Raw genomic sequence first — 24,294 nt, 5'->3', positions numbered from 1 at the left:
GTGGTCAGAAAAGATGCTTGATATGATTTCAATTTTCTTAAAGTTACCAATGTTGGATTTGTAGCCCAGGATGTGATCAATCTTAGAGAATGTTCCATGTACACTTGAGAAGAATGTGTATTCTGTTGCTTTTGGATGGAATGTCCTATAAATATCTATTAAGTCCATCTGGTTTAATGTTTAATTCAGGACCTGTGTTTCCTTATTAATTTTCTGTCTGGATGATCTGTCCATTGCTCTAAGTGGGGTGTTAAAGTCCCCCACTATTATTGTGTTATTGTCAATTTGTCCTTTTAAGGTTGTTAGCAGTTGCCTTATATATTCTGGTGAACCTATGTTGAGTATGTAGATATTTAAAATTGTTTTAACTTCTTCTTGAATGATCCTTTGATCGTTATGTAGTGACCTTCCTTATCCCTTAAAATAGTCTTCACTTTAAAGTCTATTTTGTCTGATATGAGTATTGCTACTCCAGCTTTCTTTTGATTCCCGTTCACATGGAGTATTTTCTTCCATCCTCTCACTTTCAATTTGTGTGTGTCCCTAGAAGTGAAGTGGGTCTCTTGAAGACAATATATATATATAGATCTTGTTTTTTTGTATCCATTCAGCCAGTCTATGTCTTTTGGTTGGGGCGTTTAGTCAATTACTGATATGTATGTTCTTATTGCCCTTTTATTAACTGCTTTGGATTTGTTTTTGTAACTCTTTCTTCTTCCCTTCTTGTCTTGTTCTCTCCTCTTGTGGTGTGATGACTATCTTTAGTGTTGTATTTGAGTTGATTTTTCTTACTTGTTTGAGTATCAATTGTAGATTTTTGGTTTGCAGTTATTCTGGAGTTTTGATATAAGAGTCTATATGTATATGAGTTGTTGTTCTCTTAATTGCAAGTTCATCTCCAGTGTCCTCTATTTGTACCCACCTCTTCTCATGATTTCTGATTTTGGTGGTATAATTGTGCATGGATGATTTCGTATCTTTACTGTATAGATACCTTTACTGGTGAGCCTTGTCATTTGTGGTATTTTTGTTTCCTGTTGCTGTCTTTTCTTTTCTGCCTAGAAAAGTTCCTTTAGTATTTGTCATAAGGCTGGTTTAGTGTTGCTGAATTCTCTCAGCTTTTGCTTATCTGAGAAGGTTTTGATTTCTCCTTCAAATCTGAATGAGAGCCTTGCTGGGTAAAGTAATCTTGGTTGGAGGTTTTTTCCTTTTATCATGTTAAGTGTATCATGCCACTCCCTTCTGGCCTGCAGAGTTGCTGCTGAAAAATCTGCTGATAACCTTATTGGGTTTCCCTTGTATGTTACATGTTTCTTTTCCCTAGCTGCTTTCAAGATTTTCTCTTTGTCTTTAATTTTGGTCAGTTTGATTATTATGTGTCTTGGGGTGTTCCTCCTTGGGCTTATTTTATATGGTACTCGTTGCGCCTCCTGGATTTGAGTGAGTGGTTCCTTTCCCATGTTAGGGAAATTTTCGGCTATTATCTCTTGGAATATTTTTTCTGTCCCCTTCTCTCTCTCTTCTTCTTCTGGCACCCCTATAATATGGATGTTGTTGAGCTTCACGTTGTCCCAGAGTTCTCTGAGACTCTCTTCATTTGTTTTCAATCTTTTTTTCTCTTTTCTGTTCCACGTTCGTAATTTCTACTACTCTGTCCTCCACCTCGCTTATTTGTTCTTCTGCCTCCTGTATTCTGCTGTTAGCTGCTTCTAGTGAATTTTTTATTTCAGTTATTGTATTTTGCGTCTCTTTTTGTTTAAGTTTTATATCTTGTATCTCTTTGGTTAGTGTTTCCTGTAAATTGTCCATCTTTGCCTCCAGTTTATTTCCAATGTCCTGTATCATCTTCAGCATCGACAGTCTAAAGTCTTTTTCCTGGAGAATAAGAATCTCCTCCTCACTTAGCTGATTTTCTGGGTTTTTTTTTCTTTCTCCCTCATCTGAGTTATAGTTCTCTGTCTTTTCATTTTTATAGGTTTTTGGTGTGGTGACCTTTTTACAGATAATAGAGTTGTAGCCTCTCTTACTTTTGGTGTCTGCCCCACATGTGGCTGAAGTCAGTATGGGGGCTTGCTGTAGGCTTCCTGATGCAAGGGACTGATGCCTGCCCACTGGTAGGTGGAGCTGATTCTAATCCCTCTGGTGGGTGGGGCTTTGTCTCTGGATGTGATTAAAGGCAGCTGTGTGCCTGAGGGGTCTTTAGGCAGCCTATTTACTGATGGGTGGGGCTGTGATCCCACCTGGGTTGTTGTTTGCCCTGGAGCTTCTCAGTGCTGACTGAAGGGTGGGGCCAGACTTTCCCAAAATGGCCACCTCCAGAGAAATAAATACTGCTGAATATTCCCGAGAGCTTTGCCTCCAATGCCCTTCCCTCACAACAAGCCACATTCACCCATTTTCCCATGATGTCCTCCAAGAACTGCAGTCAGGTTTGACCCAGATTCCTATGGAGACTTTGCTTTGCCCTGGGACCCAGTGGACATAAAAGTCCATGTACGCCTTTTAAGAATGGGGTCTCTGTTTCCCCTAGTCCTGTGGAGCTCCTGCGCACAAGCCCCGCTGGCCTTCAGTGCCAGATGTTCCAGGGGCTCTTTCTCCCAGTGCCAGATCCCCACATGTGGGATTTTGATGTGGGGCTCAGAACTCTCGCTCCTGTAGGTGAGTCTCTGTGAACCAGTTAGTTTCCAGTCTGTGAGGCTTCCCACCCAGGAGGTATGAGGTTGTTTATATCACGTAATCACCCCTCCTACGTCTTGATGTGGCCTCCTCTTTGTCTTCTGGAGTAGGATATCTTTTTTAAGGTTTCTGGTCCATTTGGTTGAAGATTGCTCAGCCTTTAGTTGTGAATTTTGTTGTTTTTAGGAGAGAAGTTGAGCTCCAGTCCTTCTATTCCACCATCTTAATCCCATCCGACAGGCTTTTGAATCAGGAGTTTTCAGTGCCACCCCTGCCTCCTCTCTGAGTTAATTCCTTTTCTGAGTCATTCCCTGCCCACCCCCCACCTTGCTGTCCTCCCACACTATGGCCACCTGCTCCTAGAGAAAGAACAATTGGTCCAGTGTGGGTCCTGAGTATCTTTTCAGTTCTTGCTTGAGGCAGTGTCTTACTGCTTGTTAAGTAACTGGTTCTTTCCTTTGTTTCAGTAGGTCATGGGTACATTAGAAGTAAGGAATGGAAGCACACAATCCATTTCAGAGACACACAACACCAGAAAGAAGGGTCTGCGGGCAGTGGTGTAGAGGCAAAAATAACAAAAGGGAGAGATGTGTGAACACCCAAAACAAGATAACCTACTGATTTAGAATAGGTATTTCATAGCTCTCACAACAATAGGCAACAGCTATATTATCTTTTTAATTCAGGAACTATATTCATACCTCTTCTCTGTGTCTCTCAGGAGATAGTAATTTATGGAACTAACAACAGTCTGGTCATCAGTCTTCAGACAGTTACTGAAGCCCAGACAAATGATTATTCCCTGAGGCTCTCCCAAGTTGGAGACCTTGCAGCCTCAGCTGAAGTTTACGCTGTGGATTTTAGTTACATTGAGCCAGGAAGTTGTCATATCCAAAGTCTTCTCTGTTCCAAGCCAGATTGCTGTCTTGTGTCCAGTAGTAGTTGCTTGTGCATGCATTTTGTTAAAAAACCCTTTCCATGGCTTTTTCCTGAACCCTTAATATATATCAATTATAGAAAATTACTTCTAGAGTTCCCTCTGTGGCGAAGCAAGTTAAGGATCTGCCATTGCTGCAGCTGTGGTGCAGGTCTCAGCTGTGGCCCAGGAACTTCCATATGCTGTGGGGCTGAAAAAGAAAAAAAAAAAATTACTTCTTTCTCCCATTACATGGAAAATTTCCCTCTCCCCTTTGGCCACGCTGTCCTAACCATGCTATTTCCTCACCCCCAGCCTTGGGCCTCCCTTATCACCTCGGCTGAGATAGGCAACTTGAGGAAGCCAGACTTGGCCCCCTTCCGCTAACCCCCACAGCACCCCTCTGTACTGTAGGAGTGCTTTTCCCTCTCCACCACATTCATCCCTGCCCGGCTCCAGAATCCCTTCATTCACCTGCCCATGGGGCAGCAGTCTGCCTTCCATCATTCATTGCATTGCGCTGCTGCTCTGCAGGGTCTGTGCCCCAGGCTGGAGCTGCAGGGACGAGCCCCCCTGCTCTCATGGCGCTCACATCCACAGGGGTGATGATGGGAGGGGTTCTGACCTGCCCTCGCGCTCTTCACCAGCTTCCCACCTGCCTCTCTCTGACCCGTTTCCATGCCGTGCCCCTCTAGTGCCCGTATCCCCTCTGCCCTAGCCTGCATGGCTCTTGATCTCCATGTCCCAGCCCTGCTATGTCCCTACCTGATCCTCTGTGCTTTTCTGTTGTTTTCTTCCAGCTGCCAGGTTAATCTGTGTGTACAGGTAATTGCCATAGTTAAAAAGAGCAGTAGTGCTTCTAAACTTTGCTAACAGTTCATCTAGTTAGCAAAAAGAGCCAGACTATGTTACGATATCTGTAGAGTGAGGTCATTTTTATAACTCTTGCCCATTTTCATGAGATTTACTTAAAATATTTTTAACATGGGTAAAATATCCTTCTGTCTTGAAGCTGATCTCAAAGTAGAGCAGGCTGTTGGAATGGGAAATGGGATTCTCCTCACTTGGAATTACAATCCCAACATGACTTGCGACTACGTAATTAAATGGTGTAACTCATCTCGGTCTGAACCCTGCCTCATGGACTGGAAAAAAGTCCCTTCAAACAGCACTGAAACTGTAATAGAATCTGGTAAGTGTCTCTTGGAGTTCTTCAAAGATACTTCTAAATTTACTTTTTATCAGGATAACATTGGTTTATACCGTCATGTAAGTTTCACGTGTACACCACTATGTTTCTACTCCTGTCTACACCGTAGCATACTCACCATCAAAAAATACATTTCTAACAAGAGCAACACATGGAGTGACTGGTTGCAGCTCAGTGACTGTAGCCCTTCACCACTGGGCTGGGTGTGGGTTGGTTTATCTTTTCTGGAAGGTGGTTTGTGGCAGTATTTGTGTAAAGCGATTCATAGGCTTTGATCTAGTCATTGCTTGTCTAGGAATTTATTATAAGAAATAATCTGAGAGCACAGATTTGCATCTAAGAATGTTCAACACAACATTATTTATAATTGTGAGAATTGGAAACAACCCAAACAGCCGATAGGAGAATGAGTAATTTATGGCACAGTTACAGAATGGAAAGGTAAGTAGCACTAAATATTTAACAGCAGAGGGAGATGCTCATAAAAGAAGCAGACTGCAAAATTGTAAGCACCGTGATCTCAACTCACTGTCCTTTTGCCCTTGTTTGCCCAGGGCCAGGTCTCTGAGCACCACGGACTTGCACTCATTACTACCTGCCCTGATGTAGCTCAAGGGCACAGTGGTGGGCGGGGGGCAGCGCCCAGTGCCTGACTGCTAAGGAGCCCATGCAGTGAGCTGCCTTGATACTGTACCACCTGAGGTTCAGCCAGGAGACCTGCATGGTAACTTCCAGGCTTGTCCTTTGCAGTTATAGCCCTCCCTCCACTGTCACTGCCCTCTGAGTAGCTGATGAGAGCAGCCTGTGCCTCTGCCTTTGGGAATTCTGGAACCTGTTAGTAGTGAGCTTCTTGACGTCATCACTTCTCCGTCAGGGTTAGTGAAGCTCAGGAGAGCCAGCAGCTGCTGATTTCCTCCTTCTCAGGGAGCACGTTCTGCTCTTTTACTTTGTTCACTCTCGAATGGTAAGGGTGAGCCCCGTTCACTGATTCCTACGTGTGGCTGCAGATTATTTTCCAGTTCTACTTGGAGTACAGCCAAACTCCTTCACATGGGTAACTGGCCAAGGCCCTGACAGTTGCTTTTATCCTTTTTTTTTTTTTTTTTTTTTGGTCTTTTTAGGGCTGCACCTGCAGCATATGGAGCTTCCCAGGCTAGGGGTCAAATCAGAGGTACAGCTGCCGGCCTACACCACAGCCACAGCAACACCAGATCCGAGCCACATCTGTGACCTACACCACAGCTCACAGCAACGCCGGATCCTTAACCCACTGAGCAAGGCCAGGGATCAAACCTGAATCCTCATAGATACTAGTCAGGTTCATTAACCACTGAGCCACAATGGGAACTCAGCCTTTATCCTTTCTTACAGCAAATATACTAACTGGTGTGCCCAGCCGCACCCTGCTCTCCTCTTCCTTGCCCCTTGCCTTGTGTTTCCCTCACGTGTCTGCCTGAGCCTGACACATTGGAAGTATACTCTAAAATCTTGACCACTCTTCCATCCTTTCTCACCTGGGCTTTGAGAATAATCCGCATGGACCAGGCAGAATGGAGTGATGTGGAGATGTACCTCTTTAGGTAAAATATCTAGGATATAAATGTAAGCTGAGACCTGTAGGATGGGAAGGAGGACTTGCACTGCCAAGACAGATGAGCAAAGGCCCTGCTGCGGCTGAAAGAACAAAGGCTCTGAGAAGTTGGGTAACTTGCCCAAGGTCACAAAACTCGTTTTTGATCACACCAGGAATTTAACTTTAAAGCAACTCAGAGCTATTCAGAGCTTTAAGAGGCTGGGGATTTTTGTCTTTTATTTGCTGCTGCTAGGACAGAGTGTGGCCACAACAGGCATGTTTCCTCTTCCTTTCTCATCTACTCTTTCAACTCTCCTCTCCCTTTTATGATCTCAAAACACTGTCCCAATGCTCTAAACCACTCAGGCTCTTTTCCTTTTTAAGGTGGCTGAACCCTATAGAATATTGATATGCATAATTGTAACATAAAACTGGTTTTACTAACAGACATGCAGTGTAAAATCAGACCCTCAAGCATACTTGTCCCCAAAGAGAAAAGTTGCAAAGAGATTTTAGAGGTTGACCATCTTCCTTTTGAGCCTGCAGACCACTGGTGTTCCGAATCAGAGAGTGAGTGCTTTAACCATACGAGAGTAATGGTACTCCACAAATTAGATGCAGCCCTGTAGGCTGCCATTTCCCCCGAAGCAGTCTCTTCTTAGATCACTGCTGGTGAGCTACTAAGTACCCTTCAAGGCGCTGTTCAAATAGCACTTCTTGGTGGCTCTTTTCTGATCTTCTTAGATTCATTTGGTGCCTCATTGAAAGGGCCACACACAGGCTGTGAGAGGTCCCTCTAGTCTAACACAAGGTCTTAGAGTTACCCCCACCTCGTCTGTCTTCCCACCTCTCTGCCAGCAGCTCCAGGCCAGGGGCCTTGTTATGTCCACCTCTGAGGTCCCAGCATTTCCCCCATTGCATTGTATTGAAGAGGCATTTTAAAATGACCAACTTAGATTAAAGTTAAGTTCTGCTCTTGCTTGTCTTGTGGAGTGAACTCAAGGACACTAATGGTGATGCTGTGAATAGAAATAGACTTTAAGGCCCATTTCCTTTAACACTGTAGTGTCATGGTAGAGTGGAAATTTTAGTATCTGCTTCTTGGGAAGAAAGATACGTTCTTCTTCACAGGAATATCAGCGGGTTCCTTCCAACCCAAAAAGAACGCTAGTTAGGGAAGAACTTTTCAGAGTCATGATATGCACCTGAGACAGGTTAGAAAACTAACCCTAGACCAAATCTGGGAAGAAGTTGTCATTGCTTCATTTGAAGGAACAAAATGAAAGTCTTGATTACCATTTTTCCCCTTCAACGTGATGTCATGTTACAACCCTAAACTTTTCATTACAACAGAGGTGAATGCATTTAATTTTGGTTGAACTAGTTTTCACTCTGGATATTTACCAATTTTGAAAATGCAGGTCTGTTTCTGTGTATATATATATATATATATTTTCTTTATTTTTTGCTTTTTAGGGCCGAATTTACGGCAAATGCAAGTTCCCAGGCTAGGGGTCCAATCAGAAGTATAACTGCCAGCCCAAGCCACAGCCACAGCAGCGCAGGATCCGAGCTGTGTCTGCCACCTACACCACAGCTCATGGCAGCGCCAGATCTGCAACTCACTGTGCAAGGCCAGGGATCAAACCCAAGTCTTCATGGATACTAGTCAGTTTTGTTTCTACTTTGCCACAATGGGAACTCCCATATTTCTATAATTTTTTAAAAATTAGCTTTGGAGGAGTTCCCATTGTGGCACAGTGGAAGCGAACCCAACTAGGAACCATGAGGTTGCGGGTTTGATCCCTGGCCTCGCTCAGTGGGTTAAGGATCTGGCGTTGCCGTGAGCTGTGGTGTAGGTCATAGACGAAGCTCTGATCCTGCATTGTTGTGGCTGTGGTGTAGGCCAGCAGCTGTACCTCCAATTTGACCCCTAACCTGGGAAGCTCCATATGCTGCAGGTATGGCCCTAAAAAGCAAAAAAAAAATTAGCTTTGGAAATTTCAGAGTGAGTTATAAATATGAATAACATAAATATTCATAGTAATATGTACTTATGAAAGCTTGCTGATTGTTTTCATCTTATAGATCAGTTTCGACCAGGAGTAAGATATAATTTTTTCCTGTATGGATGCAGAAATCAAGGATATCAATTACTGCGTTCTATAATTGGATATATAGAAGAATTGGGTAAGTTTTCTTAGAGTTCAAGGCATAACATGAGAAATTATAAATATTTAATAATTGTAAGATTGAATTCTAAAAAGATTGAATTGAGATACTAGTTCAAGGAAGAAAAATAATTTGTAAAACTAAAATATTTATAATTATTCTTTATTTCTTAAATGTTTATATTTTGCAGTTTTACTGTTGTCATTGAGAAAATTCTTAATTTGGATGTCAGAGAATACTTAGTTTGCACTTATACAAATTTAAAAACTGTTAACTTAAAACTAACAATAAAGAGGGGAAATGTAAATGAGGTCTATTCAAGTAGCCACTTAAAGATTTTACATAGGTTACCTCCCTAGATATGTATCACTTCTAAAAGTTGTAAGTTCTACCTTTGTGTCTTCACAGCAAAAGTGTGATAATATCTATGAAAGTTTATGATTAAATAGAGAATGAAATTCTAGTTCCAAGTTAGCTGTCTTTGAAGCTAAAAATCTCATTAGACTTTAATGCTTTGGAGTTCTTTGGTAGCCTAGAGGTTAAGGATTCTGCAGGCAAGGCTGGAAAAAAGAAAGAAAGAAAGAAAGAAAAGAAAGAGAGCGAGAGAGAAAGAAAGAAAGGAAGGAAGGAAGAAAAGAAAAAAACCTAAGGTCATGCTCTGTATCAGTAAACCCTCATTTAGCTATTGACTTTTTTCCTTCTACAGCTCCAACTGTTGCACCAAATTTTACTGTTGAGGATACATCTGCAGATTCAATTTTAGTGAAATGGGAAGATATTCCTGTGGAAGAGCTTAGAGGCTTTTTAAGAGGATATTTATTTTACTTTGAAAAAGGAGAGAGAGATACATTTAAGATGGAGGGTTTGGAATCAGGTAGGTAAATTACTAGAATAATTATACTATTTCTTATAAGTTCTTTATTAAATTACAAAAAAAAAAAGAAGAAAAAGAGGGAAGAAAATGCTGCTGAGTAGTTTATACTGAATTCCAAAACTCTCTGAAAAATAGGAAAGTGAATATGCAGTCATTTGATGAATATGAGAATTTTAAGATTCTTATATCACATGTGATAAATGGCATGTAGTCTTTCAGAAATCATTTAAATCCAAATCTTTGGATTGAGTCTCATAGGACAGAGACGATCTCTGACTAATCTTGCATGATCCATAACATATAGCATCTTATGAAGATTGCTTAAAAAAAAAAAGTCTTCCTGTGCTTGTAATGATGGAGGAGAAAACTCAGGAACCTAACTAATGGCCTGGAAGCCTCCTCCTATCTGACAAGAACCATCCACACAGCCATGGCCCTACTGACTTAATTGTTGATCAGGGATAATGTGTATGTCCATTAAATCTTGAAAAGTACAGTCAGTCCTTGACAATTGGTTAGTGTGTTATGTCCAGGGACCTTTGAGAATCCTCAGATTTATAATACAGAAATGTTTATCGCAGACTTTTGGCTTTAAACTCTAAATTGTATTTCTGTTGGGAATCAGATGTTTCTTATTCATGGCTGAACAACACAGGCGTATCATGTCTTCAATTTGAGAACTTTCATTTTCCCAACTAACGACCTCTCCTTGGCAAGAAACCATTTGAATTATTTAATGCCTGTCTGACAAGTAGAGAACAACAAGGCTGCATGGAAATGCTGATCAACTGGGCACTAGCCGAGTCCCCTCCCAAGAGCAGCTGCAAATGCACCTCCTCCAGATGACCAGGTTCTGCATTTCCTCAACCTTCAAAGTTGAAGGACGCCCTAAAGATCAGATTCTGCAAACATCGAGTCTAGTGTAATTTCCTTCAGATGCTCAGAAATTTTATAATTGAACCAGTTAAAATTCTAGCATGTAGACTTCTAGTTAGGGTGGATTAGTTGCTAAAATTAGAGTAAAATAGAAAAAAAAAAAAATGCTTAAAGCCACAAAGAGGAGTTCCTATTGTGTATCTCAGCGGGTAACAAACCTGAGTAGCATCCATAAGGATGTGGGTTCAGTCCCTGGCCTCTCTCAGTGGGTTAAGGATCCTGCATTGCTGTGGCTCTGGTGTAGTCTGGCAGCTACAGCTCCGATTTGAGCCCTAGCCTAGGAACTTCCATTGCTACGGGTGCAGCCCTAAAAAGCAAAAATATATATATATATATATATATTTTTAGGCCACAAAGACACACAACTTGAGAAGCGAAAAAGAGGATTTGGAAACGTTGACGTATGGAATTGGCCAAGTGGCCTAGAGGATGGGGAAATCTAGGTGGACAGTCAGGGATCAGTGAGAAGTAATTTGGTTCATCCTACAGGCCAACGATTAGGATGCATCTGGCCTGAACAGCAGGAATTGATTGAAAGTCTGTGGAAGGAACAGTTAGAAGCCCCAAGTTCTACGCCAGCTCTGAGCTGCTCATGTGACTGCCCTCCCCTGCTTGAGAACAAGAGGTTTATTCTGAATCAGAGAGCCTTCTGACAGGGGACACCGTAATAAACAGTATGACCTGCCCTCTTCTTCCTTCCCACCTAATTAATAGGACTTCAGCTAGGCCTACTTCCCGGGTAGGTGACGAGAGGATCAGAGTAAATGGCTCCTGAGGAAAGACATAAAAGATGCTGTTATTTGGGGTATTATCCTAATGAAAAGCCAGGAACCCACCTGGTCATTCCCCACCAGTGATGAGTAAAGCCCACCAATCAATAAACCCCACCTATGCACATCAAGCTTCCAGTGCACCTTTTAGTGGCTCACCCTTGAACATGACAATTGGACAGGGATAATTAGGTGGTTGAGATATCTGCTAACATGAAAGACACCAGGAGAAGTAAGAGGAAACAGATGCAGTGTGGACTGGAGCAGATAATGTCTAAAATTTAAAAGTGAGCATTGCCAATCTAAGTTTATTTCAAAATATGCAAGTAAGTACCCAGAGAAACCAGTAACTTGATTTTAAAGTGATTGTAGGTGGGTACTGACAGAAAACTGCTACTTTTGGTTATTAGCTACATAGTGTGATTTAGTTTTTAAACTATTGTATTATTTTGGTTAAATTTTAAAAACAGTAGTTTAAATAGTTCTTCACGTTTCCCTTCAGAATGATTCAAAGGCTTCCTCACTAGTGTCTCATTTGAGAACTCAGGCACACTGCCTCATTGCCTGCACACTTTGGGGCCATTTCTTTCGATGTCTGTTCTTGCTCCCTAGAGTTTCTCACTTGGCTCACAGGCACCATCAGCCTGAGTGATAGTGTCCCCGCCCCAGTGAGTTTTGGTTGGGTGGGATTTCATACTCTTGAGAAAGAGAAGAGACTTTTATTGATCGCCCGCTATATGCCAGGCAGTATTCTAGAGAATATGCACAGAAATTTCACACAGCCCTGAGAGGTAAGTTGTGATATTCTATTTCACGTTGGAGAAACTCAAGGTCAGAGTGGTTTAAATGATAGGCCTGTAACATAGCTACTGACTGGCAAAGATGGAACTTTGAACACGGCTCTGGCTGGCTCCATGGGCTTGGTCCTGAGGTGGCCAGCATTGGCTCATTTAAAAAGGATATGGGTATGACAGGTTTGAGTAACCATGTGTTTAAAACGGTGTAGAGATCACTAATAATCTTCTTCACTTTAAAAATAGGTCGTTCTGACGTAAAGGTTAAGAATATTACTGACATATCCCAGAAGACACTGAGAATTGCTGACCTTCAGGGTAAAACCAGTTACCATCTAGTCTTACGAGCCTATACAGACGGAGGAATGGGCCCAGAGAAGAGCATGTTTGTCGTGACAAAGGAAAATTGTGAGTTAAATGTTGCCATTGAGTTGCTTTCCATATTTGAATGCATTGTGTTTCTAGCTGTTGGTTTTAAAATTTCAGGGTTTTTTTGCACTTTTATAGTGGGTAGAAGGCAGTGTTAAAAGGGCATAGGATGACTTCATATTTATTATCAGTAATCTGAAGCTTATGGCCTAACGAGTACTTGAGAGAGTAATGAATTAAAGATGCATGTGAAGTCTAGAATTCTAAGTTCATGTTGAATTTATATAATGGTCAATAGTTTTAAATTTTTCTGCCGGAAATATTCTGTGATTTTAACATATCAAGGAAGAGTGTAAGAAATATCCTTTTTAAAAAGTATAAAGCACAACACTCACAAATTTAAGATGGAAAGTGGAGAAGAGTGATAGACTTGACTAGCTTGTCAACAGCCAGGACCTTTAGATCATAAGTGTATTTTCTAGGTGTTACCATCGTGGCTCAGCAGTTTTCAAACCCAGCTAGCATCCATGACAACTTGGGTTCAATCCTTGGCCTCGCTAAGTGGGTTAAGGATCCGGCATGGCCATGAGCTGTGATGTAGGTCGCAGATGTGGCTCGGATCGTGCATTGCTGTGGCTCTGGCAGGTACAGCTCCGATTCGACCCCTTGCCTGGGAACCTCTGTATGCCGAAGGTGCTGCCCTAAAAAAGACAAAAAAAAAAAAAAAAAAAAAAAATGTTTTTTTTCTAGCTCTGGGTTGGAATTCACATTCACCCTTAAATAAAGGACCATGTGGAGATGATTCTCAGCTAGGGGTGATTTTGCCTTCTAGGAGACACTTGGCAATGCCTGGTGACATTTTGGTTGGAGCTACTGGTATCTAGTGGTTAGAGACCCACAGATGCTGTTAAACTGCCTACAGTGTATGGGACAGCCTCCTCTTTGCAAAACACATGACAAAGAAATATCTCCCAGAGGTGTTAGTAGGGTCAAGGTAGAGAAGCCCTGCTCTAAAGAACATAAAAATTATTACAGCACTTTTTTAAGGTTATGTTTGCGTAGTTTTTTATTTTCCTTGGAGTAGTTAGGATTTTTTTTCATCAAGTAATCTACTGACTTAATCTTGTAGTATGAATTTATTCCATAGTTCATACTAAAAAATGGTGATTTTAACATTTTCAATATTCTTTTCAGCTGTGGGATTAATTATTGCCATTCTCATCCCAGTGGCAGTGGCAGTCATTGTTGGAGTGGTAACAAGTATCCTTTGCTATCGGAAACGAGAATGGTAATGATTTGCTACTCTTGCTGTTTTGTTCTCAAGGGCATGTTTATTTAGTTTATGTGTTAACATATATGTTTTTGGTGGAAAGTAGGTAGTTAAAAAATACCTGTATTAGTCAGAATTAATGTTGGAGTTAATATTAAGCAAGAACATGGCACATTATTTTCAGGTTTTAAAATTAACAAGGTGAGTTCCCATCATGGCTCAGTGGTTAACGAATCCAACTAGGAACCATGAGGTTTCGGATTTGATCCCTGGCCTTGCTCAGTGGGTTAAGGATCTGGCGTTGCCATGAGCTGTGGTGTAGGTCGCAGACACAGCTCGGATCCCACGTTGCCATGGCTCTGGTGTAGGCTGGCGGCTACAGCTCCGATTAGACCCCTAGCCTGGGAACCTCCATATTCCATGGGAACAGCCCTAGAAGTGGTAAAAAAAAAAAAAAAGGTGAAAGTTTAAATTTTTCTCTATAGTATTTACTAATTAAACTAATAGCAGTTGTGCTCAAAAAAATATTTACAGGCGTAAGTATGTCAGTAGTTATATATAAGATTAAATGTAATTTAATGATCACAATTTCCCTTGTTTTTGGTGCTGACCTAGTTAGAAAATCCAGTCATTTATTTATTTATTCAACAAATAGGCACAGCCCCTCGCATGGAAAGGGGGATATAGTAGTGAACTAAATGAGCATGGTCCCTAGACTTAGAGGAGAGTGGGAAGGACGTTAAACCCATGCTCAGTGAATGAAGACATGCATACAAAGTGGGCTTGGGGGCCGGGAAGGCAGGGGCACCGTGAGAGGAGAGGAGCGGGGACCCATCTCAGTGGAGGTGATCAGCTGGGGCTCCCGTGGATTCTGCCGGATCAGGGTCCTGAAGGGTATGAAGAGGGGAAAGAATGGGCCAGACAGAGGGAACAGAGATTGGAAAGAGCTGATCCTCTGGAGAGGGAGAACTGTGTGTCAGAGTGCAGCGAGAGAGTGAGAGTGGTGTGAGCTAAGTGAGGTGAGCGGGCTCAGGGGCAAGTGCCTAGTGCTTGACCAGCCCAGCTGCCGGAGCTGGGCTGGGGGGCTGTGCTCATGCTGAGACTGTTCTCACTCGCCTTAAAACTGCTGTCATCTGTGATAAAGAAGAAAATGTACACTAGCAATCCTGGCTTGTAAATCAGAATAGTAATAGTTCAGAACTATAGCATACCCTGTTTTGGTGACCATATTCTCGTTACCAAAAATCATATTTTAAAAATGATTTCAATGCAAACAAAGATAAAATAAGCAGATAGTTTAGAAGTTAGAGCATTTTGGACTTATTTGAACAAAAATTTTTTTTCTGCAGGAATTTCAAATAATCACTGGTTCTTTTTATCAGCTATGGGGGACTGAACAAATTTCATTTTTGTTTGCATTCAGTTGTTCCTCAAGATTAACAGCCTTCCTTTTTCTAATAGTTGAGGGCCTATTTTCAGCAGTGGAGGACTGCATAATGCAAATATGTTCCAAGTAGTCAGCCATGCTTAGTCCGGTCTGCAGTGTGCACATTTTGATTAGATGAGTAATGCCTGTATTGGACTTTCGACTTGATAGCATAATCACCATTTTAATTCTTTGCATTTTCATTTTCATAAGATATTACAGTTCTAGAAATAAAGGTACTGTTTCTAATTTTCAAATAGAACCTCTCAATGCATTGTTTCAAAAGCTGTTGGTGACTGATCACACTGAGAATCGTCTTCCATTTTTACCTCAAATGTTCATTGATGTATTCAAAATAAGCCTGATAACTTATTATTTGTTGTCTAATTGGTGACTTATCATTATTAAATGTGCTTAATCTTTATTTAAAGGATTAAAGAAACCTTCTACCCTGATATTCCAAATCCAGAAAATTGTAAAGCTCTTCAGTTTCAAAAGAGTGTCTGTGAGGTAATCCTTTATTTTCTTACATTAACTTTTGAAGTATTGACTTCCTTTTTTTAGTCTTTTGTGATATATGCAGATATCACCCAAAGTAAAATGTATTGAGAAAATAGCAGAGCTTTAACATCTGCTGAACTTCTGAAATTATTAATTTTAATTTTAGATTGTACTGTGCTCTTTTTTTCCACTACTGTTGAGCAAAGGAAAACACCGATGTAGAAAAAAAGTAGCTTTGCTCTATTGTGCACTACAGAATAGTAGAGACACATTTTTATTAGCAGCTGTGGAAAAAAAATGTTTCTTTTTGTAGGAGGGGCATTACAGCAGCTTTTGTGCCATCCCTAATCCATTTTCAAATTTATTTCTAGGGAAACAGTGCTCTTAAAACATTGGAAATGAATCCTTGTACCCCAAATAATGTTGAGGTTCTGGAAACTCGATCAGCAGTTCCTAAAATAGAAGATACAGAAATAATCTCTCCAGTAGCTGAGCGTCCGGAAGAGAGCTCTGATGCAGAACCCGAAAACCATGTGGTTGTATCCTATTGTCCACCGGTCATTGAGGAAGAGATAGGGAACCCAGGAGTGGATGAAGCCGGCGGGGCCTCACAGGTCGTTTACATCGACGTCCAGTCCATGTACCAGCCTCAGGCAAAACCAGAGGAAGAACCAGAAAATGACCCTGTGGTGGGGGCAGGCTATAAGCCTCAGATGCACCTCCCCATTACCTCTACTGTAGAAGATCTGGCTGCAGATGATGACTTAGACAAAATTGCAGCTTACAGACCTCAGGCAAATGTAAATACTTGGAACTTAGTATCTCCAGACTCACCTAGGTCCACAGACAGCAACAGTGAAATTGTCTCTTTTGGAAGCCCCTGCTCCATTAACTCCCGACAATTTTTGATTCCTCCTAAAGATGAAGATTCTCCTAAATCCAGTGGAGGAGGGTGGTCCTTTACAAACTTTTTTCAGAACAAACCAAACGATTAACAGTGTCCCCCGACACTCCAGTCTGCCATCTCAATAAGCTCCTGTTGCCAGTGCTGCCGCAGCAGCACTGGGTGTCTTGGAGGGATCCTGTGAAGCATGGTTAGTGAGGTGGATGTCACTCACAAGAGTTACACTGCAAGTGTTCATGTGCTTTTAATGTAGTCGAAACGCCAAAATTCAGTAACTCAAATTCAGTCCACACAACTCATGGTTGGGAGCTATCTGTGATTCGAGCCAGAGAATTCTCACGTTGCTCTGCCTTCAAGAAGCATTTCACTAATGAAAACTGCCTGGTCCATATGTGCAAAACAAACCCCACAGCAACTGTATTCTGTTCTGTTGTTCATCATCAGGTTTTCTCATGCATATGCTTTTTGGAATTGTAAGCAGATTTGCAGGCAAGGGAGAAAAATGTCAAAGTAACAGATGAGGTTTATTTGCCTGGCATTTGCTCCATTCTAGATGAAAGCCAAGCATAGATTTTAAAACTTTGACCATTATTCTTTATCCACTGCATTTAAAAAAAATTAATATAATTTTAATATAGCAGCAGCTCTTTAGTGTTTTGTTTGATAATGTATGCTGATTTCCGTGCCTACTGTATAATGGTTATCAGTTTTCTCAGGGGTACAAACTTGGAAAATGAGCGTGACACTGACCAGCCCAAATCAGAATCATGTCTTCTCGCTTTGGTAGGTTTTTCAAACTGTTCCATTATTTTTTTACGCTAGCTTCCCTAATTAGGGTGCCCTAATATTTAAAACTTAAATTTCCAAGACTATAGATACTAAGTTTTCAAAAAAATCATTATTGGCTCTTTTGTTTTTGTTGACACAGGTCAGTTTTATAATATATGAACAAATTCGATATTATTCATAAACATATAATTCCAGTGATTTACTATTTGAAATGACTACTAAGCAATATCTGGCACCATTAGCTCTCTGGATAGTTCAGATTGGCCTCGGTTCCTCCTGACAAGACCGTGCGTTGAGCCCCATTGCCCAGGCAGTGACGATCTTTGACACCTTCTGGCAGGTACCTCCTGCTCTGCTCCTGCACCTTAGCAGTTCCTTCCGCTTAAAGGATCATCAGTCCAGACTATTTGATTCCGTCCTCAGACTTTTAAATATTAAAACTAAAAAGATAAGGATTCTTACAGGGACAGTTACTCGAGGGCTATTTCATGCAGGGAGTCATCCGACTGCTTGGAGTCAGCGGGCCTACCTGTATTAAAGGCGCAGAAGTTGCTCTGCTAACTGTCTAGCACAGCACCCTCTGCCCTCTGATTTTCAGAAGTGATGTCTAGAATGAATGTGGTTCTTGGAAAAGCAAAACTGAAAAACTAAAAAGCATTATCTTGCATTTTTCCTGCCCTCAGGTTGTCTTTGTATTTTGTCTTTTGAGAGTTAAGGCAAAAGTACTTTAAAATTTGGAAGATCTGAGTAAGTCAAGATATGCCCTTTTTAAAATCATCTGAGGTTCTGTAATGTACTTACAAATAATGGATCAGTTATTTTTTTTTTCTAACACATAATGTATCATTATAAAAAGCATATTGTGGAAAAAAGGCACAATATGAGTGACAAGGGGCAAAATCTATTTAGGTACTCTGTTTATGAACCCTGATTTTAATTGCTAGGATTCAATTAAATCCCTGAGCTTCCTGCTATATAAACATGTGGAATGAAATACAATTAATTAGGTATACACATAGTGTAGTAAAACTGCATGATAATTTTCAACAATGAAAATTGTATCAAACCAGAGCACCTCTGAACAGATCACCCTGTCCTCATTTCTCCTGTTGGGCTCCTTCCCTTTGCTTCCACCCAGACAGAGGCTAAGGCTACCTTCTCTCCCTGCAGAAGCTCGTCATTATCACACCCCTCCTGCCCACCACAAGGGCAGCAGTCCTATACCTCATCTCCTTAGGATAAGTGTTGGCTAAGATAGAAGTTTATTGATCTTAACCCCACTAACGTGAGATAATGGGAAAAGGCCAGAAGAGATTGTTTGATCTCTGCCATTAATGCATATGCTTTTCAGCTGTGACCATCTGGATCCAGTGCCCCAGCCTATATATAACGACTCATTTGTTTGACTAATGGTAAATATCACTGGAGCTCAAGTCCTTTCACTCCGTCCAAGTCTTCACAGCTTTTTCTGTGTGAAAATGGTTCAAAGTGCAGCTCACCTCTCCCCTGCCTCTCGAGAGATCCGTCTGTACACTGGATCACTGGATTGGCTCTGTTTGTCTGGGCAGGCTCCTTCTAATTTGCAGTGTGCTTAGAAGAATGTGCTTTAGGTCTGAGGATTTCCTTGTCTTTCCCCATTGGATTGAAGCTAGATCTACTCTGTAGATGGGAAGTGATTACCTCCCCACCTCCGTCCCACCTGGGCCTGTGGGGACAGAGAGGGGAGGGGAGGGGAGACGGGGCAGAAAAACACCCTCTGTCCCAGATCCAGTTGCTGTGGCACTGGAGACCCTGGTAAATGTGCCGTTTGTCAGTGCCGGGACCAGGCCTGGCTCTGTCCAGGCAGATTAGCTCTTTCTGTAGACGGGCCAACTAAAGGCTGCTTAGAAGAGGAGGCCGGACGTGTTCCCTCCAGCCCCTCCTGACTGGGCAAATAATTGAGAAACCCCTCTTTGCTGCCAGGGTTTCCAACTAAAACCCAATCATTGGTTGGAAAATTCTAAATGTCTGAACTAGAAGTATATTGCATTATGTCTTGATGAGTGCTGTGTAAAGGACATGTTTTCACATTTCCTACAGGCCTGTTCACTTATTAGCCAATTTCAAATCAAGCTTCCCTTGGGAGGAATGGAGATTCTGGTGGTCATCGTGACTGCATTTCTCTTGTGAGTGGCCATCTTAATTAAAAAATATTTAATGTAAAAATATTCTTAGAAGACTTAGCTAGGCTTTTGACATGAGCTAGACCTTGTACTTATGTATTGCATGGATTAGCATCCATATGTGATTGAAGTTTCAGTGTGCTGAACCTGCAGAAGCCTGGGTTTGACCTTGTGACCCGAGTATCTGGATAGTTGATGTTAATGTGCTGAGGTGAGAGAGGTGCTCAGACACAGAGGCAGCCACTCACAGAAAAGTTTAAGGGAGGAGGTTTCAGCCTCCTTTTCCATACCAGCATTACTCTCCAGCTCACGAATCTAAAGGATTGCATTTAAATATATCTAGTCCAGTCGCACTCCTCGGGAAAATGTGGTGAAAGTCACATTCTTAAATCTTCATGCAGCTTGTATTCTTGTTGGAAACTAGTCCTGTAACTTCTTGTCTTCATACTGGCCATAATTAGAGAACATTATGGAAGTTCCCTGGGGGGTCTAGTGGTTAGGACTCGGTGCTTTCACTACTGCAGCCTGGGGTCAGTCCCTGGTCTGGGAACTGTGATCCCACATCAAGCCACTGCACAGTGGGGCCAAAAAAAAAAGCAAGAATATTATAGTCCTTTCTGTATTGAATAATGAGATGTAGTTTAGTGAAGGAGGCTAGGGAACATTTTCTTCCAAAAGGAATTTGGAATCAATTTTATGATATTTTGAAATGAAAGTACTCCCTAACATGTCAATCTGCAAAAAAATGTTATCTCAAAATTTTACTACTGCTGAGTCATATAATCTGAGAAAAAAAAAGTTTTTGTTTAATTTTTACTGCTTTCTGTTTTGAACCTTGTTAAAATTTGTGTATTTTTTTAATCAAATGCCCTTTTTTCCTTATTTTGAATGTATGAAATTGGGCATCTCAAATATAGGGTCATTAGCTAATCACAAAGACTAGGCACGTAATGGCAGTTCAGTCAGTTTTTTATTGACAGAGACCCATCCCAGAATATGCAAATTCAGCAGAGTTTTCCTAAAGGTCAGTAGATGTCAAGATCCAGCTTTGCAGATCTGAGATTCTTGGCTTGAAGATTCAGATCTACTCCAGAAGCAACTCCACAGTTTGAAAACCTGGGAAAGACTCATGCAGAAATATCACAAACATCACCAGATACCTTATTCCAGCTTAATTTTGAGTGTTCACAGTATCTTATTTGATGGGTACACAATGTGGGACATGTTTGTGCCAACCAACAAGTGTTTCTAGCAAACCAACAAGGTGTGAGCTTAGCTGACTAGGACGAGCACTCATTCTCTTGATAAACTCTTTCTTCAAAGCATTTATTTTAAACTGGTATTTCTTGCTGAAATAAAGTTTCATGGTACCATGTCCATCTTTTTATATTCAGAAGGAAATCTTTCACAGAAGAAAACAATTTGTGGCCAAACTTAGAGGAATTGCATCTTTTAGATATGACCTTAGAATATCATTGGAAATGACTCGTTTTGAATTTGGTCTGTTTATACCTCTGTGGATTATGTACCAGGGCTATTAATGTTTAAACCTCTTATTTTGATAGCGTGGTGACGTTTATATTCCTTTAAATTAGTACTTTTTTCTTAACTATTACATGATCATCTTCATGCTAGTTATAATACAGATGAACCATTTTTAATGCTGGTAATGGAGGATTAAGAACAACATTCTGTTAATGGATAATGTCAGGCTTTATTGGGTATGGTAAAATTTCAGGGGCTGTAATTTGAATATATCCAAACCCTTATAATTGATACTGAGTTATGACAGAATTGTTATTTTTAACCATGAATAGCACTTGTTTATCCTTACATTAAAAATGTTAATATTTTGGATTATAAATCTCCATGTTATAGAATTTACCTATCCAAGACAAATTCTGTGTAACATTTTTATGGAAATTTAAAGTAGTGCTTTAAGAGGGAAATCCTCTGAATGTTTTTTTTTTAATGTGCCTAGTTGAAGAAACAGAAACCAATAAATTCAAAATCTCTTACATAAGTAAACTATAACTGATTGACTGTTAACCAAATACAAAAAGGTAATAAATTGTATTACTTTTTGGTTGCTATAACTGAATACCCTAAAAACTAAGAGATTTGAGTGGGGGAAAAAAATGAATGTTTAAATGATGAGGAATTGATTTTTATGGAATTGATTTTTATTGCACACACACACCCATATATATATATATATATATATATATATATATTTTTTTTTTTTTTTTTTTTGGTTTTTTTTGCTTTTTAGGGCACTTGGAAGTTCCCAGGCTAGGGGTCCAATCAGAGCTACAGCTGCTGGCCTACACTACAGCCACAGCAATGCAGGATCTGAGCTGTGTCTGTGACCTACTCCACAGTTCATGGCAACACCAGATCCTTAACCCACTGAGCAAGGCCAGAGATTTTACCCGCAACCTCATGGTTTCTAGTAGGATTCATTTCCGCTGCACCACAACGGAACTCCCTACATGTGTATCTTCTAAGATTGCCTTTGCAGTAGCCAGTCAGAACTGCAAAATAAACAAAAAATCCTAACATAGCTCTTATGCTACCCATATGACCAAACTACTTTGTGTACCTGATTGAATGGTTCCCTTAAATGTAGTGCATTCTTTATACATTTAAAATGTGCTTTCCTGGGAGTTGTTATGGTGCAGCAGAAATGACTCCAACTAGTCTCCATGAGGATGCAGGTTTGATCCCTGGCCTCACTCAGTGGGTCGGGGGTGTTGCTGTGATGTAGGCTGGCAGCTATCGCTCTGGTTCTACCCCCAGCCTGGGAACTTCCATGTGCTGTGGGCACAGCCCTGAAAAGCAAGAAAATAAAATGTGTTTTCTTTTAGATACTCCATTTTAAATGGGTGGCTTTCAATTTCTAAACTTATTTACTCTTCTTCCTAAGCATTCCAGTGGTATATTATAAAAGATTAGAAGATTTCTAGGTAGAGAATTTTCCTTAAACATGGACAAGTTAAATTGTTAGGTTTAACCTTAGTATTTTTGTAACTGATAATAGAAAACAATACTGAATAATGATTTTCATAAAAATGTTTTTCAAATACTGTCTCCAGTTTGATTTTCCAGCACTTGTCCCCATTATTTATGATATATCCTTCTATTTAATTTTTTCTTCCAACATGTTTCAGGAAAACGTGAGTATATTATGAATACAGTACACACAGGAAGAAACCTGATATCATTCACTGTTGTGGAAGGGTAGGTATTATTTGATACCCTGGGATATGTTTTAGACTATTATTTTCTCCAAAAGGAGCAAGGCATCTTCTTAATTACATTTCTATTCAGAATTGCTTAAAAAAGATTGGCCTGGATAGAGAGGCATCCTAAATTTGAGATAATACTAACTTAAGGTATGTCCAAAGGTAACATCATTTTAAAACACTAAGCTTTCCTAGTAGGAGTATGTTACCTTTTCTTCTCTTTCATTAGCCAGCCGCAAGTCAGAGGTCCTTATAATGCTAAGAAATCACCATTTTTTACTTTCAAAATTGCATTATAGTGAATTACTGTTTACAAAATGCACATACTGTGAACAGATACAAGTTTTTGTCTTTTATAAGGTTGTTTGTAGATTGTTTTTTTAAAGGGGATGTTATATGTTAAAATATTTTCAGTTTTTTTTTATAAATACTAAGTAACTGTTTACTAATTTTTGTTTAGTCAGTTGTGTGCAAATGTAGCTGAAAGGTAGGGAGAAACTGCAGATCCAAAACTGAGATCCAAAACTGTTTCCTTTTTCATTTCTTGAAATGTTGCCACTACAAACTTTTCTTTTTTAACCTAAATGATCAGTTGTGATGTTGTGTACCTAAAATCATGTATCAGGAAACATTTAAATATACTTATGCAGGAAGCAAACTAGAGATTACAGTATATTTATGTGATTCAGTCTGATTCACAGAATTCTGAGTTTAATATGGATTAAACAAACTCCACTTAACAGAGATGACAACTGAAGTATTTTCTGCCTTGTGAAAATTTGGAGGTGATGTTGCTGTTCGAAAGGAAAATTTGAACATTTTATATCATTATATAATTTCAGAATTTAGTTTCCATAACTTTTGGGAAACATGGTTATAGCAAGAATATAGAATATAAATAACCTATTACTAAGATACCTTAAGTGTAAAACTAGTATGCTGGCTGTTAATTCTAAAGATGTTACTTATGTTTGTTTTTAAAACATGCATGTATTTAACGATTTTATCATAGTATTGTCATGGAAAAAATAAATATATTTTCTTACAACTTACACTGACAGACGGTCATTATTTGGGTTTTCTTTTTCCTATTTTAAGCTCTTAGGAAAAGTGGCTTCTGCTTCATTGTTAATATATATATATTTTGAATAACAACTGATACATTATGGATGGGCCTGTATTTGACCTGAAGAAACTGTAGATCAATTTTCAATTGATTGTAAAACACATGTTAGTATTTTAAGTACCAGAAGATCTCATACATGTGGTCTGTCTTTTAGGGAGACTTTAGTGCATTACTAGTTTCCTAGATGGTAAGTTCTTGAGCCAAAATGTGTAGCACCATCAACCCCGGGGACTTAGAAAGGGACAAAAAGAGAGGGATGATGTAATTATTAGGGGAAACAAAAATATAGGTGTATGAATAATCCTTTTTTTAAAATCTATAGTGTCCAACATCACACTAAAATGTTAGCTTCCAAACTCAAGTTCATTACAAAAGACCTGTGTAAGAATCAGTTTTGAATGGCCTATAAATTTGATCCATTACCCTTCCCCCAGAAGGACTAATAGTAGAATTGAATTAAAAGTCCTTATTCAGCCTATGAGAACCTGCAAACTTGAAGTAAGAGGATATGTCTTGAACTAATTTGGGATTAAACCCAAGATGATTTTATCCCAGCGTGATTACTTGCAGATTAAAGAAAC

General features: G+C 40.1%; 1 protein-coding gene across 4 annotated transcripts in view; it reads left to right on the top strand.

Annotated features, from left to right (window-relative positions):
- The window catches only part of LIFR (LIF receptor subunit alpha), a 367,688-nt gene extending 344,049 nt beyond the window's left edge, over window positions 1–23,639 (top strand). For all 4 annotated transcript variants that reach the window (XM_085002125.1, XM_085002126.1, XM_085002124.1 and 1 more), the window contains 7 exons: window positions 4,605–4,784; window positions 8,464–8,565; window positions 9,254–9,421; window positions 12,168–12,329; window positions 13,485–13,578; window positions 15,418–15,496; window positions 15,859–23,639. In XM_085002125.1, coding sequence (XP_084858251.1) covers window positions 4,605–4,784; window positions 8,464–8,565; window positions 9,254–9,421; window positions 12,168–12,329; window positions 13,485–13,578; window positions 15,418–15,496; window positions 15,859–16,482 — 1,409 coding nt within the window. In that variant the 3' untranslated portion in view covers window positions 16,483–23,639. The remainder of the gene's footprint in view (window positions 1–4,604; window positions 4,785–8,463; window positions 8,566–9,253; window positions 9,422–12,167; window positions 12,330–13,484; window positions 13,579–15,417; window positions 15,497–15,858) is intronic.
- The last annotated feature ends 655 nt before the right edge of the window (window positions 23,640–24,294 follow it).

This window comes from Sus scrofa, chromosome 16 (genome assembly GCF_054392235.1).
Source record: "Sus scrofa isolate SSC_HxYL_T2T_F1_AM1 chromosome 16, Sscrofa_HxYL_maternal_Yorkshire_Landrace_v2.0, whole genome shotgun sequence".
Lineage (NCBI taxonomy): Eukaryota > Metazoa > Chordata > Mammalia > Artiodactyla > Suidae > Sus > Sus scrofa.
This window is presented reverse-complemented; position numbering and strand designations above follow the sequence as displayed.